At 47.7% G+C, this 18,754-nt stretch overlaps 1 protein-coding gene across 2 annotated transcripts in view; it reads right to left on the bottom strand.

The window, feature by feature from the left end:
• Window positions 1-16,072: 16,072 nt before the first annotated feature.
• ACP7 (acid phosphatase 7, tartrate resistant (putative)) overlaps window positions 16,073-18,754 on the bottom strand; it is a 43,837-nt gene continuing 41,155 nt past the window's right edge. Inside the window, exon 14 of one of the 2 annotated variants that reach the window (XM_078661314.1) lies at window positions 16,073-18,429. In XM_078661314.1, coding sequence (XP_078517440.1) covers window positions 18,361-18,429 — 69 coding nt within the window. In that variant the 3' untranslated portion in view covers window positions 16,073-18,360. The remainder of the gene's footprint in view (window positions 18,430-18,754) is intronic. The other variant, XM_078661315.1, reaches the window with a different exon arrangement.

The following is an 18,754-nucleotide window of genomic DNA, read 5'->3' as shown; positions in this document are numbered from 1 at the left end:
GGGCCACACCCCCACTCCGGGAGGAACAGCGTCCCTTGGTCACCGGACATCCTCTCTTCACCCACAGGATCCGCTAAGCCCCAAGGACCCGGAAACAGAACAGCAGGAAACCGGAAGCGGAACTCCTATCGACGAACCCGACCCATCCGGAACCGGAAGCACGTCCACTGAGGTCCGCCGGGAACACAGAAAAGACGGCAGGAACGGGGAAACATCGTTCAGCCCAGCGGACTCGTGGCAGGAGACAGCGAACGGCGCGGAACCCCCGACGGAGAGCAGAAGGAAGGAGGAGAGCGGAGAGGAGGCGGAGATCGGAGAAGAGGACGAGGAAGAAGACCTGTGGACGGAGGATTGGTGGCGACCTCCGGAGGTGGCTGGAGAGCGGCCGTAACTCGGATGAGAGTTACGGCGGGGCACGTGAGTACATTCTATCCTTCTCCGTGTCCCATAGTGTAAATATTGTGATTGCTTGTACCATACTGTATATAGAGCCTCACGAGCACCCTGCACTCGCCTTAGCCTTTAAGAAACGTATCACGAGCACTGTAATTACCTCCCTCGCACTCGTCCCGGACACCTCCCATCGCACTACCCTCCTGCTTGCGGATTGGTCTTGTCCCTACCTACCCTTCCCACCTTCCCCACTTTCTTGACCTGGCCCCTCACTTCCCGGTGACGGTGGTAGTACTCAGCAGTCCTTACTGGACGGGACTAACCCCTGTACTCTCTCTTACTTATCTCCGAGGAGACCCATCAACCGGCCGTACCCTGATGACATCAGCCCCGCAGAGGACCACAACCCGGAGATTCCCACAACAACCACACCCTCCCGGCTGGGTGCTTCTCGGCGGCGCTTCTTCCCTGGAACACTCTTTGAACCCAGACATTGTGTACAATATCAAACGAATAAATCCTTGAACATAGCTCATTACATTCGGCCTCCCAGCCTGTTATTCCGGTCCGCCCAGCCCACAGTCTCACAGGTGGTGTCAGAAGTGGGATCCGCCGGAAGCATGGAGGCCGCTGTCAAACACCTAGCAGAGAGTCAAGAGCAGCTTGGCAAAATGATGGAACGCTTCCTGAAAACCGCGGAAGACGATCGGGGTCAACTCCATGACGTCCTTAAGGGACAGGGGACCGCTCAGGACCAAGCCCTAGAAAAACTGACCACGGTCATGGGACAACAAAGACCCACTACCTCCCTCCCGTCAGTCGTCCTCCAAAAATATGTCCCGGGTGAAGACCCAGATTATTTTTTCACAAATTTCGAGCGCCTAGCTCAGGCAGCAGCGTGGCCTGCGGATCGCTGGGGCCACTATCTGGGGCCTCTCTTGACTGGGGAACTACAGGCTGCGTTTCAACAGGCCAATGTCCAGGGCCTGACTCCATACCAAGATATAAAGACTTGTATACTAGAGAGGCTGGGAATCGATGACGAAACGTATAGGGTTCGTCTGCGACAGGCCAAAGAGGGACCCCAAGAAACGCCCCGGGCTCTCTCGTTCCGGATACAAGACCTGGCAAACAGATGGTTGAAGCCTGCCACAGCTACCAAAGAGGACATCCTCTCTAAAATATACCTGGAGCAATACCTGGCGTCTCTCCATCCGGCCACCCAAAAATGGGTGAGACAACACGCCCGCCTAACCCTAGACAGTGCGGTGGAGATAGCCAGTGCCTATAGCAGAGCCCAGGAGTTACAACGGGTCAAAGAGGAACCACATCCACGGATTCCCCACGGCAGCCACGCACGTCCACAAAGACCTCCTCCCACGGCCAGAAGACCTGATCCTACTCCCCTGATGCCCTACCCCGTCATGCCTCGGCCTAACCCACCAGGTCCTCAGTGCTATCACTGCGGAGGGTATGGCCACATAGCCCGCGTGTGTCCCCAAAGAGAGGAGCCCATGGACATCGGGATGGCCCGGAACTATGTGTGTCTCACCGACGAAGTCAGCCCTCCGCCGTTCCGCTGCCCAGTGAGAATTGAGGGACACCGGCTGATGGCATTGGCCGACACGGGATGTAGGCATAGCGTCCTCCGACCCCAGGAACTACCCCATCCTGTCGGACCACCAACTGGAACGGTCGCTATCAAATGTGTCCATGGAGACACCCGGAGTTATCCGACGGCCCAAGTACGGGTACAACAACAGGCCGAGGAAGGTAGAATGTTAACCGTCGGTTTGGTCCCGAACCTCCCTGAACAACTCATATTAGGCAGTGACTACAGTGGTCTTCCCCGCCTCCTGAAAGACACTACGGACTCCCTAAAGAGGTGGTGGGCGGAGGCCCCGTTTCCCCAGGGTACTCCATCAGCAGACTCTCCTTCAAAGCCTGGAAAAACCAAGAAGCAAAAGAAAAGAGAGAAAAGGACCTTCACTGGGGCTTATCCTGCTCAGGTTGATGTTCACCCCTGGGAAACCGACCGCGAGTTCCGCGCCACCCAGCAAGAGGACCCCGTGCTGCAAGAAGCCTGGAATCACGCTCTGGACAATGAGGACCCCCTGCATGTAGGTCCTTACTTTTTTCGTAAGAATGGTCTTCTCTACAGAAAAGGGGGGCCACAGCTCCCAGCCCAGTTGGTCATCCCGGGATTGTTTCGGGATAAAGTTCTATATCTGGCCCACAGTCACCTGCTGGGTGGGCACTTCAGTGATGAAAAAACGGGGCAAACAATCCTTGCACAATTCTACTGGCCGGGCGTACATGGTCAAATAAAGCAATACTGCAGGGAGTGCCCGGTCTGCCAGAAAAATAGCCGATATCGGCCCCCCCGAGTCCCGCTCCAGCCCCTTCCTCTTATTGATGTGCCGTTCTCCCGAGTAGGGATGGACCTGATAGGTCCCCTGTTGCCCTCTAGGACGGGGTGTAGATACGCCCTGGTGTTGGTGGATTATGCCACCAGGTTCCCGGAAGCCGTCCCCTTGAAACAGCCCACTACCCAAAACATCGCCAAGGCCCTTATCTCCATCTTCAGTAGGGTAGGGTTCCCTCGGGAGATCTTAACAGATCAGGGTACGCCTTTTGTGTCCTCCCTCATGCGTCAGGTCTGTGCACATCTGGGTATTAAACAGATCAGGACCTCGGCGTATCACCCCCAGACAGATGGGTTGGTAGAGCGCTATAACGCCACCCTAAAGACCACCCTCAAAAAGCTGCTAGGCCTTGAGAGTAAAAGGTGGGAAGAGATGCTTCCTCTTGCCCTCTTTGCGATCCGGTGTAAGGTACAGAGTAGCACCGGGTATTCCCCATACGAGTTGTTATATGGCCGAGCCCCTAGGACTCTGTTAGACATGGCCCGCGAGGCATGGGAAGCCGAGCCTGATCGAACCCGTCCTCTCCCTGAATATGTCGACAATCTCCGAACCCACTTAACCCAAATCCGAGAAATAGTGAGACAAAACATGGTAGCCGCTCAGGTCTCCCAGAAGCAACAGTACAACAAAGGAACCAAGGCCCGTTCATTTCACCCTGGAGACCTGGTTTTGTTGCTTCTACCCTCCTCCGACCATAAGCTGTTGGGACAATGGCAGGGCCCCTTTCCTATCCTAAGACAGGTGACTCCCGTCACATACGAACTCGATATCGATACCACCCGAGGGGTCACCCAAATATACCATGTTAATTTGTTGAAGCAGTGGGTAGGACCCGTCCCTGTTCTAACAACCACACCCTCTCTCCCCTTTGAGGGCTGTATTGATCCGGACCTCCCGGAAAGGAACAAACAGGACCTTAGACAAGTCTTATCCTCTGTGCAAGCAGTATTCTCCTCCCTGCCCGGGCACTCCACCATTGTGGAGCACGCCATTCACACCGAAGCAGGGAAAATAGTGCGACAGAGACCCTACCGGATCCCTGAAGCACGAAGGGCGGTCATACAAGAAGAAACGACCCAGATGCTGAGGATGGGTATAATCGAACCGTCCAGCAGCAGTTGGAATTCCCCAATCGTTCTAGTACCCAAACCAGATGGCTCAACTCGTTTCTGCATCGACTTCAGGGAGGTGAATAAAATCTCTGCCTTTGATTCCTATCCCCTTCCTCGCGTAGACGAGATGGTAGAGCGCATCGGTAAAGCCAAATATATCAGTACCCTTGACTTGTGCAAGGGGTACTGGCAGATCCCTTTAAAACCCGAAGACCGACCGAAAACGGCGTTTTCAACCCCTGAGGGTTTATTCCAGTTCAGAGTGATGCCCTTCGGGCTCCATGGAGCCCCGGCAACATTCCAAAGGGCCATGAACCTGGTCTTACGACCCCATGCCGGCTATGCCGGGGCATACCTAGATGACATTGTCATATATAGTGACAGCTGGGAACAACACCTACACCATTTGCAGACCGTAGTACACGCCCTTGGTAAACACGGTTTTACCATCAACCCTGCCAAAACCACCTTGGCGGCCCAAAGTGTAAAGTATCTGGGTTATCTGTTGGGAGAAGGGGTCATTCGCCCTCAAAACAATAAGATCCAGGCTATTCACTCCATACCCTTCCCTCATAAAAAGAGAGAACTGCGAGCCTTTCTCGGGTTGCTGGGGTATTACAGGAGGTTCATACCCAACTTTTCCCAAATAGCCGCTCCCTTGACCGACCTGTTGAGAAAAGCCTCCCGAACAGAAGAGAAGTTACAGCAACCCACTCCCCAGCTGCTTCAAGCCTTCGGCCTCCTCAAACAGTCCCTGTTGTCAGAACCCGTGTTAATCAGTCCTGACTACTCCCGTCCTTTCATCCTGCAGACAGACGCCTCCGATCAGGGTCTGGGGGCCGTCCTGTCCCAGCAAGATGACAAAGGGGTCGAAAAACCGATACTGTACCTCAGCCGAAAGCTCTTCCCACGAGAGCAGAACTATGCGGTCGTGGAAAAAGAGGCTCTAGCCATTAAATGGGCTGTGGATAGTCTCCGGTATTATCTGGAGGGCAGGGAGTTCCTCTTGTATACAGATCACGCCCCGCTGGAGTGGATGGCCCGTAACCGGGGCCACAACGACCGGGTACTTAGGTGGTTCTTGTCTCTACAGCCTTTTCGATTCAGGACATTACACCGGAAGGGACTAGACCAGGGCAATGCGGATTACCTTTCCCGTTTTCCAGTTACGGCCAACCCTACTAGTAAGACAGCTAGGGAAAGGGGATGTGGAAGACCGGGGGTCCCTACCTCGTCGGAAGAACGTTGTAGTCGGGGGGGCCACACCCCCACTCCGGGAGGAACAGCGTCCCTTGGTCACCGGACATCCTCTCTTCACCCACAGGATCCGCTAAGCCCCAAGGACCCGGAAACAGAACAGCAGGAAACCGGAAGCGGAACTCCTATCGACGAACCCGACCCATCCGGAACCGGAAGCACGTCCACTGAGGTCCGCCGGGAACACAGAAAAGACGGCAGGAACGGGGAAACATCGTTCAGCCCAGCGGACTCGTGGCAGGAGACAGCGAACGGCGCGGAACCCCCGACGGAGAGCAGAAGGAAGGAGGAGAGCGGAGAGGAGGCGGAGATCGGAGAAGAGGACGAGGAAGAAGACCTGTGGACGGAGGATTGGTGGCGACCTCCGGAGGTGGCTGGAGAGCGGCCGTAACTCGGATGAGAGTTACGGCGGGGCACGTGAGTACATTCTATCCTTCTCCGTGTCCCATAGTGTAAATATTGTGATTGCTTGTACCATACTGTATATAGAGCCTCACGAGCACCCTGCACTCGCCTTAGCCTTTAAGAAACGTATCACGAGCACTGTAATTACCTCCCTCGCACTCGTCCCGGACACCTCCCATCGCACTACCCTCCTGCTTGCGGATTGGTCTTGTCCCTACCTACCCTTCCCACCTTCCCCACTTTCTTGACCTGGCCCCTCACTTCCCGGTGACGGTGGTAGTACTCAGCAGTCCTTACTGGACGGGACTAACCCCTGTACTCTCTCTTACTTATCTCCGAGGAGACCCATCAACCGGCCGTACCCTGATGACATCAGCCCCGCAGAGGACCACAACCCGGAGATTCCCACAACAACCACACCCTCCCGGCTGGGTGCTTCTCGGCGGCGCTTCTTCCCTGGAACACTCTTTGAACCCAGACATTGGGTACAATATCAAACGAATAAATCCTTGAACATAGCTCATTACATTCGGCCTCCCAGCCTGTTATTCCGGTCCGCCCAGCCCACAGTCTCACAGGTGGTGTCAGAAGTGGGATCCGCCGGAAGCATGGAGGCCGCTGTCAAACACCTAGCAGAGAGTCAAGAGCAGCTTGGCAAAATGATGGACCGCTTCCTGAAAACCGCGGAAGACGATCGGGGTCAACTCCATGACGTCCTTAAGGGACAGGGGACCGCTCAGGACCAAGCCCTAGAAAAACTGACCACGGTCATGGGACAACAAAGACCCACTACCTCCCTCCCGTCAGTCGTCCTCCAAAAATATGTCCCGGGTGAAGACCCAGATTATTTTTTCACAAATTTCGAGCGCCTAGCTCAGGCAGCAGCGTGGCCTGCGGATCGCTGGGGCCACTATCTGGGGCCTCTCTTGACTGGGGAACTACAGGCTGCGTTTCAACAGGCCAATGTCCAGGGCCTGACTCCATACCAAGATATAAAGACTTGTATACTAGAGAGGCTGGGAATCGATGACGAAACGTATAGGGTTCGTCTGCGACAGGCCAAAGAGGGACCCCAAGAAACGCCCCGGGCTCTCTCGTTCCGGATACAAGACCTGGCAAACAGATGGTTGAAGCCTGCCACAGCTACCAAAGAGGACATCCTCTCTAAAATATACCTGGAGCAATACCTGGCGTCTCTCCATCCGGCCACCCAAAAACTGGAACGATCGCTATCAAATGTGTCCATGGAGACACCCGGAGTTATCCGACGGCCCAAGTACGGGTACAACAACAGGCCGAGGAAGGTAGAATGTTAACCCACCAGTTATGATTAAGCGTGCGTATCGCTGCTGTGAAAGCAGAGCGCACAGGCAGGTAATTAAAGTGAATTCTAAGCGTGCGTATCACTGAAGAAACATGATGCGCACTGACAGTTTATTTAAATGATGCCCCAAACAGATATGGTTAAGCGTGCGTATCGTTGCTGTGAAAGCAGTACGCACAGGCAGATAATTAAAGTGAGTTTAAAGTGTGCGTATCGCTGCTATGAAAGCCGAACGCACAGGCAGATAATTAAATTGAGTTTCAAGCGTGCGTACCGCTGCTGTGAAAGCGGGACGCACAGGCAGATAATTAAAGAGAGTTTCAAGCGTGCGTCTCGCTGATAAGCAACAAGACGCACTGTGGGTTGAAAAATATGCCAAGGCGGGTGAATCGCTGTCGAATGATACACACAGGGATCACAAAGCGGGCACGTCGCTGCAGTTAACCAGGACGTGTAGCGGTTACCTTGAAACCACGTACGCCGTCATCGATAATTACACCCACAGGCAACAATGTATCCGCTTAAGACAGGGGCGGAACTTCTTCAATCATGAGTCACATGCAGGAAGAGACGAGATTGATGTTGGCCAATAGGAACTCATCTCACTTAATCAGACATAATTGGCTTCCAATACGCACTTGAAATATAAGTGCCCTCACGCGTGGTGGGTCAGTTCAATGGAAGTTCCAACGATGTTTGCCAGTCACCGTTTGGCTTTCCATTGGAGGGACGCGCTTGGGTGGAGTTGTTTACTAATAAACTCCTACTCGAAATATACATTGTTTACCTGGATTTATTCTACCACACAGAGCCAATAGAAAACTTGCTCTATAGGTCATGTGACCTTAAATATAAGGGATTGTGAACGATGGGATGGGAGGATGAAGGCCTGCTTTGGTAACCCTGGGCCAGAGTCAAATCACTTACCAGAAAGTGTTGTGTTGAGGGAGATGGGAGCTGCTGCTCAGCTCACAATTTCCTTGTTTACAGACTGGCCCAATACGATATTTTCAGTTCCTGTTCAACGTTGCAGGTAAGGCCCAATTTAAAGATACTAACAAATGTTTTCACACACTTTAAATCCTATTTCTTACCACCCCAAAACGAGTGCTAAACAAATCCCCAAACACAATTTCACACACACAAAGCAGATTAAGCAGCTTTTTTCTACGGTTGAGGTGGTGTTTGGTCTTTAGAGTTTTGAAAAAGAGTAGAAGAATTTAAGTAGATGCAGGCATACAAGCAGTAGATTCAAATGTGAAATTGCACAACAAAAGCCGTCTGCCCTTGCTAATTGTATTATGGGCTTGCTCACAGGGCTGCTCAGGGCTCACACCAGCTAGGTAAGTAAGTAAACTTTATTGTACAGTTAATTAAAACTCTCAATTTTTAAAAATTCACGATTTAAAAGAAAGTATATATCAAAAGATAAAATTAATGATCAAACTTTAAAATACATGGGTCGGCATTATCTCGCTTTGTGCGGTAGTGGATAAAGTTCATGTTTTCAATTTAATTTGTTGATGTTATTATGTGAGCTGGAGTCCCAATATATTACCAGCTAGGGGAAATACTTTGTGTGCATGTAGAGGGCCACCTTACAATGAATGGGGTTTACAATTCTTTAATATCAATATAGAATGTCGAGACCATTCAGAAATAGCCACCGGTGTGTCTACATTCACGGTAGGTCATCTATGAACGTATTTGCAATACTTTGTAATTCTTTACCATTCCAAGTTTCCCAACATATTGAAGGAATGAAAACAGTTCCAAAAACATTCAAAGATGGCCACCTGTGCATGCGTAGATGTTACCCATGCCCAATTTATTGATACCGAGTTTACTCCGAAGAATGACTTTGGGCGCAATCCATGTCAGAATTCATATCTCTGCACATGTCCACAGGGAGCATTTATGTCGCTGAGTATTCTGCCAGCAATGTTCATTTTCATTCTCTCAGCCCCTCAACAGATTTTTACTTGCTGATTGATTAGTAAGGAATGGCCAATGAACAACTATCATAAACATGACAGGCTTACCAAAAGGTCAAGCTAGGGTTAGCAGCTCTGGCTACACCTTAGTTACATCCCTAAACATGCCACTTAGAAAGTGGCTTTCATTTTACAGTAATTTCTCCAGATGAGGTAAAACCTAACCCTGCAAGACAAAAAATACCTGACCAATTTTTTAAAATGATGTCTATTACTCAGTCCATTTACCATTGGCAGTGCACTAATCAGGGTCTCTTGTACTTTGCCCGCCAACCCCTCTCCTTCCTGGTGCAAACACAGGAGCACAGCTGTGCATAGGACTACAGTGATAAAGCACTTTATAGGAAGGCCCAAACGTTAAAATACAGGCATCTTGCAAAGGATGCACCTGAGGCTGACTGAGGGATGCGATGCATGTCAGTCCTGTATGAATCGCAAGAAGCGAAACAGCACTGGAAGGAGAAGGAGATGCAAGTAGTTAGGAGGCAAACTAGTTTGACACTACGAGAGAAAAATGCTGTCCATATCGTATTCAGCCATTCCACTAACTGTCTTTAGAGATCTAGGACTATTCCACTTAATCTCTTCTATACATACAGCTTCAAACTGTTGAAGCAATTGTCAGGTTTACTTTTTTGGAGGGGATAATACGTTCTTACACTGTTGGTAATAGCAGTCTCTTCAGGAAGGATAGTTCCAATGCCTCCTAAATACTATTGTTCAGTAAGTGGGTGGAATAGAAGGGGATGGTGGCTTTTTCACAGCTAGAAATACGGAAATGCCGGAACTTAAACACAAGAAGTTTAAACTTTAAGGTAGGATCACCAAAGCACAACTGAATGAAACAATTACAGACAACAGTATGGCGGCCGGTGGACTCACAAGGGACAGAGAGCCTTGAAATATACTGGATAATGTAGATCATATGGAAATAAATTCAAAAGCAACTGCTCGAAATTTTATTTTTTAATAGTCTTACTCCATCAACCACCTTCTTGCAAGAAAGAGACAACACGCAACCCCCTATATTCAATATGTTACTTTCCCTTTCATCATGCAAATCGGTCCATACACTCACTCCTCATTTCACTAATGGGAAACAGTGTTTAAAACACTGCCATTACATAGCGTTCCGTTTACAACGCGGTCATTACAACAATTGCATTGTTAGAACGCGATACCTTTACATCGCAAGTCATTAGATCAACTTGCTGTAGGGGGTGCTCTAACCTAAGGAATAGTATAATTTACTATTCCAACACCTTCCCTACTGTTGCGCATGCTGGAGATGGAATAGTAAATTATACTATTCCTAAATCCAGCGCGCTCCCTACAGCAAGTCGATCAAAAAAGTTAATTGCATCCAACAGTTCTGGAAGTGGAGCACCTCAGCAGGAAATAGGAGATGCTGAGCCCTCTAAGAAATGTTAACAAACATAAATGACTGCAATAGAAGGTTCACAATGGAGAGTGGCTAGATGGAAGAAGATCAAAATAAAAGCCATGGAGGGAGAAGAGATAATGGAGGGAAAGAGCAGTACATGAGGGAGAGAGCAACACAGACTGTGGGGTGAGGATTAGACGAAGGTGGAGCACACGAGGGACAGAGCTAGAAAACGTATGCACTCTCGGAGTACTTAATAGAAAAGAAAAAAAAGTAGGTCTTTGAATGGGTAAACAACGTTAATGACGATTTTTTTCCCCGCATGGAATCACAACGCGGTCGTTACCACGACCGTGTTGTGATTCCGCATACCATTACTCCGCAAGCCGGAACAACGACTTGCGGGGGGGGGAGGTGTTGCCAACATCTTCCCTAGTGTCCGCACAGACTGGAGTTGGAATAGTAAATTATACTAATCCAACATCCAGCTCGGCAAGTCGTTGTTCCGACTTGCGGAGTAATGGTATGCGGAATCACAACGCGGTCGTGGTAACGACCGCGTTGTGATTCCATGCGGGGAATAATGACTGCGGGACAAAGAGCTATATTCCTTTTAATGTGATCAGTGGAATGATTCAAGTCAGCTAATCAAAAGGACCGTAAAGAGGTTATGCTCCAGAGGAAGGGCAAACACAAGAAGAAAAAGGAAAGGGGAAGGAAAGTCGTTGAAAAAGAAGCAAGCAAATGAGAGGGACAATAAAGCCCACCAATGGAAGCAGTGGGAGGGCTCTAATCCCATACGTTCTTGTTATGGCCTCCAATAGGCTTTCACCTTCTGACAGCTAAAAGCTGTCTGGTAGACGATACCCAAAGACATTACATACCTCAAGACACATTTGTGTTTCGGTATGCAATGGGTTAGAGGAGTGAGAGGGTGAGAGAGGGATCATGCCAGTCTAGGGGAAAATAGGAAGAAGATAAAAGGGGCTATGGAAGAGAAAAAAGGGTTCACTAGTGTAGGAAGGAATATGTATAAGTGTGGGCGCTGAGGAGACTGAAATATGACCTCAATAGATCGCCCATGAGCTGATTAGTCTGAGACGGTGTGAAACTTCAATTTCATGAGACAATGTGTCCTTGAGGTAAGGTACATCCAAACACATAAAGAACACAGTCAGTTAAGGGCTCATACAATATTTGAGGTCTAGACCAGCAGAATAGATTTAAAGATTTATTTAAAAAATTCAAATGATGCTGTGGAGAGTTGGCAAATGCATCAAAATCATTGCCATGATGTCTCTCAGTAAACAGATCAATACAGAGTAGTGCAAAATTACAAATGTTTTAGGTCCAAAATAGGCATCAAAATCAAAAGAGAAACAGAAAGCATCCCTAGCAGCATCGAAGTCTTCAGGACAATCTTCTGGCTCACCCCCAAAATCAAGGGTTTGTATACATTATACTAGCATATTAAATCACTAGATCGCTAAAACTGCTAAATCATTGAATTATGATCAAAAGTGTAACATTCTCAGGACATCAGTTTTAATAAACAACATATTGCCTTAACATCTAAGCACTATCCCACTGCATGAATACTGATTCTGCCCACTCTATGCATATGTCATCTGGAGATTGTAGAACAAACTAGTTTCATGAACAGCAGCAAGTTAAGAGCTGGCACAATAAAACTGAGGAAAGAAACGTTGTAACCAAGCTGGAAGGTTTTCTTCAAGAACAGCAAGAATAACGTCAACCGAAAAAAACAAATGTGAATCTGCATGACAGCGTGCTGCAGAAATAATGAACAGTGAAATGTGAAGAAGGAAGTATCCATTTTTAAAAAGATGGCTACCGGCCCCAAAATGAGGTCTAGAGACAGGAAACACACTTCTACATGTCATAGAAAATTAGTTTCAAAGACAATAGAATTATATCAATGTGTACATGGGAAATCGACAGTAAAACCACATTTCTGCATGTTGTTAATAATGCACAAAAATATACATTCCTAAAAACCCTAACATAAGAGAGGAAGCCAATATAGGGGGGAGGGGAAAAGAGGCTGTCGGGTGTTTATGGGGGAAGAGAGAGAACACCAGTGAAGGTAGACTAGAATAAAATCGAGATCAGTAGCTGTTTCAGGTGTAATATGCAGGAGAGAGAAAGAGACAGGAAGCCAGTATAAGGAACAGGGAAAAGAAAGGGAGAAAGAGAGATAAACTGAGGAAGATGGGGGGGGGGGAAGGAAATAGTTTAAAGAGGGGTGTTAAGAGAGAGACAGAGGGCTGGAACATAAGCGTTCCAGAGTAGATCTCAAAAAGAGGAAAACAATAGTGAATGGAATGAGTGCAGGGCCTCTAGGTAAGTGAGTATATAATGGCTATATAAGGGAGAGTGGAGAGGCTGCAAGCTAGCTAGGAAAGATTAGTTTAAACAGACGCTCTGCAGCAGGGGTTGAAATATTCACCTGGCAAGAGCCAACAATGTCTCTGCAGAAGAGTGACTGCCCCAGAACACAGATTGGTTATACAGAAACTCTACTAAATAGCCAGTTGCCTAATACAGGAACGGTGGGATAAAGCTGGAGACCAGTGTCTGAGATGAGCAGGGGTCTGTAGGTTCAATCAGTCAGGAGCTCTCCATCTGTTTTAAGTTATGCATCTTTGTTAGCATCTTTCTTACTGTTTTAAATATGTTTTTTCAGTGCACTATAAGTGTATTTCTGTAAAAACAATTACTTTCAATCCTAGTAATACAGTATGTTTTATTACTCAATGACTGACCTAAAGTTTCTCCCGGTAACTAAAGTAAGCAGCAGATAGTGACATTATAGTCAGGAAGATACCTCAGTGGGATAATGCACGTGCTCTAGAAGAATATGTGCGATCTTTATGATTACAAGGTAAATGGATGGGAATAGTGACTGTTAATCATATGTGGTTTAGACTTCAGGGTGGTGATAATGACCAAGCAGTATATAAAAATAACTATTAGTACTATTATCTGGAAAATCTATGCTCTAATATAGATCTGGACAGCTGTTGTCAGAAAAGCAAATGTCTTTGTGTATTTTATTGCAAAATGTATATAGCACCTACACCAACATGGGACACTGCAGCGCTTGTGTACATGGGTAGCACACTACACCATGTAGAGTGTGTGGTCGAAAGGGTGCTGTCTTTATTTTGATCCTGTGTGAATGAAAGAATGAATATCGATATGTATAGCGCTAGCTACCCTGAGGCCTCCTAGCGCTTGCGGAGCGTAGAGACAGAGGTGCAAGTGATGCTAGAGTGTAGTAGTAAAAAGATAGGTTTTGAGACGTTAACGGAATGCTAGCAGATTGGGTTCTCAGCGAAGGGTGAGGGGGAGGGAATTCCAGAGGTTGGAGGCGTTCAGGGAGAAAGAATGTCCACCCCATCTGGCTCTGCGGACTTTCATGGAGGTTGCCCAGAACGCTGAGCTGGAGCGTAGACTCCTAGGGGGTTTATAGGGGGTGATCAGGGACTGAATAATGCCTGGGCCTGATTTCCACATAGCTTTGTGGGCTATCCACATGGCTTTAAACTGTATCCTGGAACGGATAGGAAGCCAGTGGAGGTGACGCAAGGCGGGTTTCGCGGATTGTCTACGGGGAGTCTGGAGCAAAAGGCGAGCCACACAGTTCTGAATGACTTGTAGCCTCTGGGTCGTAGACTGGGGGGCACCCAGATACAGAGCGTTTCCGTAGTTGAGGCGGGATAGTATGAGAGCCTGGACCACAATCCTCCTGGCCTGGAAAGGGAGCAGGGGGTGAATCTTTCTCAGCATTCTCATTAGACCGAAGCAAGTGGCCGACAGCTTAGAGGCTTAGTGCTTGAAGCCGAGGGAGCTGTCAAGCCAAATGCCCAGACTCTTGATCTGCTGCTTAGGGATAGGCATGGGGCCAAGACAAGTTGGCCAGATAGGAGTAGAGGTGGGAGATGGAGATTTAAACAGAAACATCAGTTCGGTCTTGTCCCCGTTCAATTTGAGGTGGGAGCGGTTCATCCATTCGGCTACTGCCTCTAGGCAGGCCCCAAGAGTGCAGGATGATCCCTCAGGGTTGTTGAGTGCCACCACCAATTGGGTATCATCTGCGTAGGTGATACTTTTAATGCCGAATGGAAGGACTATTCCTGTCAGAGGGGCCATATAGGTGTTAAAAAGTGTGGGGCTTAGGGACGAACCCTGAGCGACCCCACAGCTAAGAGGCCACCGCTTGGATGTGGCAGTTCCCTCAAAGACTTGGAAGAACCTGTCCTTTAGAAAGGAGTGGAACCAGGCAAGAGCTTTGTTCGACACTCCCTTATCTTTTAGCCGATCCAGCAGGATGTTGTGATCCACAGTGTCAAAAGCGGCACTGAGCTCCAACAGAATGATAGCTGCTGAGCTGCCCTGATCCAGTAGTCTCCTAGCTTCCTCAGTTACCGCCAATAGGGCCGTCTCGGTCCCAAGTTGAGGGCGGAATCCGGTTTGGGTGATGTCAAGCAGGTTATTGGTTTCTAGGTGGTGTACCAGAGTGGAGTTTATATGTCTCCCCAGTATTTTGCTCAACCAGGGAAGGAGGGAAATGGGACAGTAATTAGCCATGTTTGATTGATCAAGGTTGGGTTTTTTCAGGAGAGCTCTCACCTGAGCACATTTCCATGCAAGGGGCACCGTGACGGAGATTATAGAGGAATTTAGTGCCTCTAGGATGACTGGGCTTACAGTTTTGGTGACAAATGAGAGGAACTGTGGGGGGACGGGGTCCAGAGGGGAGCCAGAAGAAACTCTTGAGATGAGGGTGTCTAAGGACGCCGCATCTAGCACAGGAAGTTCTCCTAAGGAGCAGTGTGGTTCTGGGTGTGCAGTGGAAGTCCTGTCAAGTGTTGGCTCAAATTGATGGGGAGGGAAATGTTGACAGATCGTCTGAATTTTGTGATGAAAATATTCTGCTAGGTTGTTGCACCGGTCTGGGGCTTCGTCCGAGTTAGGAGGTTTGTGTGGCACAGAGGAGAGGGATTTGGCAAATCGAAAGATCTCTTTAGGGGAATTAGCAGCCGCGTTGATTTCTCCTCATAGAAGTTGATTGTGAGGTGTTTGTATGTTGTGTATGATGACCACCAAGGTGCGGGTAATGTGTTATGGGAAGCAGTGCTTATCGTTGTGATGGATGAAGAAGTGAGAGAGAGAAGTGTGGAATATTATTTTCAATAAGCTAGCAGCTTTGAGCAGCTCTGCAGGTCCCTTATGGTATTTCTTATGATCATAGTCTACTTAGCTGGTTACTGCACCCGGTTGTCCATTCAGAGATATTCTTTTTAAAGCTTAAAGTGCTGAACAGGCTTATGTTACAGGGAGAACTACTGAGAAGCGTTCATAGAGAATAGCTTGTTCGGAACTGAAGTGGTGGACTAAATTAAAGTCCTTTGCTAACCGGCAATATGTGGAAGATCTCCTTAGTTATTCCATTCCTGTTCAGTTGGTAATGGATGGTTTACAGCTGTGCACTGGTATAGTACTGGATGGTGGACATGGCCAATAAAGGTTTGTTGCAAGTGTAATAGTGTTAAGCAGTTTAAGAGAATTATTACGCAGCCTGTGTGAGCTACATTTGATTGATGAATGTTAATGTATTAGTATTAGTGTGGGTCAGGAGGGTTATACATTTATTGCATTGTAAGTGCATCTATATAGCAGTTACTACTCCTGATGAGGTGTTATAGTGCTTTATGCCAGACAGCATGCTGCTCCGGAACCCAAGGCTAGTATTTTGTTTTGGTTATTGTGATTAGTATTGTGCTCTTAAGGAAATTATTCCATGAATTTACTCCTGTTTGTATGTGGTAAATTAAATTAATAGGAGTTAGGTGTGTTCTTATGCAATATTTGAGGCATGTCAAGCAGGCTAGTCAGGGCTGAAGGACTGTAACTCCACAAAACAGATATATTATCTTTTTCTTTTGTATTCTTTTGTATGGTTTCTTCCTTACAGGGCAGAGAGTGATTCTAAAAGGGGCTGTGTTTTGCAGGCCTATGGACAGTTAGCATTTGAGAGAGCAGGACAATGCCCCAGCATTGTATTTCTTGCATAAATGTAGGTAATCCTGAATTCCTAGACACTTCTGCAGTTTAGTGCCAGTTGTGCTCTTGCAGAGGAGTGACTGATAAATGCAAGGAATTAATAGTATGCAAGTTCCCAGAGGCTGTAGGCAGCTCATAATTTCAGAGTGCAGAGCTTGGGAAGGAGGAGAGAAAAGAGAGAGATTGCGTTGGGAGGAAAGCAACAGGGCACCTCTTGGAGGAAGGACCAGTTCCCCATGGGCCTGGTCTGGAACTGACCCCAGGGCTGGCTTTTGGGCAGTGTGACCGGTGCAGCCACTCTGGGCGCTGACCTGGAAGTGGGGGGACACTGACCTAAGAGGGGGGTGATGTGTTTAGCAATAGTGTACGATTTATTAGGATCTGCTGCAGTGTTCCCTGTGCGTCCAGCTTTCAGGCAGCAATAAACATGTTATGATAACTTTTGTAATTAATGTTCCTGCTATAGAGAGATCAGAGTTTTGTCTAGAGGTTTGACTCGCTATAAAGTTGTGCAGAGGATTAATATTCCTGCTGCAAAGAACAGATCTGTATTTTATGTGGATAGCTGAGTGGAAGGGTAAAGCCAGCCTTTACCAGCACTTCAAGACAAATTAAATGTACACGAGAGAGAACATATGGACAGATGAGGGGCCCTTTTGCTAAGTGGTAGTGAGGGAATCCAAGGAGGAGGTCATGGGGAGGGTGCACCAAAAATGATTGCCGCACTGGGCGCCACCAGCGCTAAAGCTGGCCAAGATATGAGGCAACAGCTTGGGTATAGGCTTGTCTCAGCAGACTGTCTTTTGCAAGCTTTCAGTTCGAAAATTGAGAAACTGAAAGAACCTGGACAAAACAACCTTTGGATAGCAGTAAATGGACGAAGTGAGCAGGTGATCACTGTTAGGGCATACAACCTCAGTGGTGAGCTTAGGACACTGCATAGGGCCCTGCTGAGCCAGCCAGTGTCATGCTGCACTCTAGACACCAATCCACACTCAGTTGAGTCTGCTAAATATCATACATCCTAGGGGGCTAGACAATTTCCCCCAAATCACCCCGGTACGATGTGTAGGTAAGACAGCTGTCCTTTATGTTATATTATATGCCTAGAGAAATCATGATACCTGTGTTGTAAATGCTACAGACCAAGCTCTCAGCCAGCAGGGTTGTACCGTGCTTTACAAAGGCACCACAATCTCAAGCCTTACGCAGCAGCGCTCAACAGATTACACACATTCTACTGAATTCGCTTTTATCGACCTCTATCCTACTCTTCAGCCTGCCGCCTCACACAGCAGAACTAGTCAGCCAGTTATCCTGATCAAGCAGCATTAGGTCATAAAACACGATTGGTCCTCAGGTTCTAATTGCACGCATCATAGCAGAACCAACGTTCATGTTTCACAGTGATATACCTTAGTTTATAATGCTCATACAGGATCCATCCACAAACAGCAGCAACATCTTTAGATTTCAGGGCATAGACTGTAGCCCCCTATTGCCACTTGCCAGACGAAGAGGAGGTATCCCTTTGAACAGGAAGATTGCTACATATGTGCCATAAAACAGGGCGGCTGAGGCACCAATCAATCTGGCCTGGTTGACCATGACGTGGCCATTTCTGGTGCAGGAATTGGGCATTAGCCAGAAGTCTAGAGCTTGCAGACCGTGAGACCTGCACGGCATAGCAAAATATAATGCTTTCTTAATGTAGTAATTTGGTAGTTAGCCTAGTGAAACAAGTGAGCATCATGTGTACTTTGTTTGGAAACAGCTCCTTCAGAGTCAAAGTCAACAGGCAGACACACAGTGTACGAGAGGGTATGTGAAATAAGAATAAAAGATGAAGAACTATATCCTGCCATTGTTCATTGATCGCGGGCGCTTAACATCTCTTCCATCTTTAATGGAACATCAACAGTGGGCCGCTGAAGAAAGTCAAGCTTGCGCTTGCACAAGATTACGGATCTGGTAACTATGACCACCAAGCCTCTGGTCCATGCTTCTCTTTAACCACCCAAAAGTCATCCACAATCTCGCCGTTCTAGGAAGAAAAAAACAGGAATTGAGACACCAAGGACAACATTTTTGAGAGTTAAGTTTTACAAATGGAGAAAAATGCAACAAAAAAGGTGTCATAAAATATTAAAAAATATTCCCTTTGCCCTCTCATTGAAATGCGTGAATTATTTCACAAAAGTTTTAATTCGTTCTGCAAAATCTAAACTGAAATTTCATATTGCCACCAACGTTTCAGGGTTATTTACGATTTTCATGTATCAGAATTAAATCAGGTTATGAATCGGACACTGATCGCATCATTGCAAAGGAAGAAACATGCCGAATTACAATCATATTTATACTTCTGA

Source organism: Lissotriton helveticus, chromosome 9, assembly GCF_964261635.1.
Source record: "Lissotriton helveticus chromosome 9, aLisHel1.1, whole genome shotgun sequence".
Classification (NCBI taxonomy): domain Eukaryota; kingdom Metazoa; phylum Chordata; class Amphibia; order Caudata; family Salamandridae; genus Lissotriton; species Lissotriton helveticus.
This window is presented reverse-complemented; position numbering and strand designations above follow the sequence as displayed.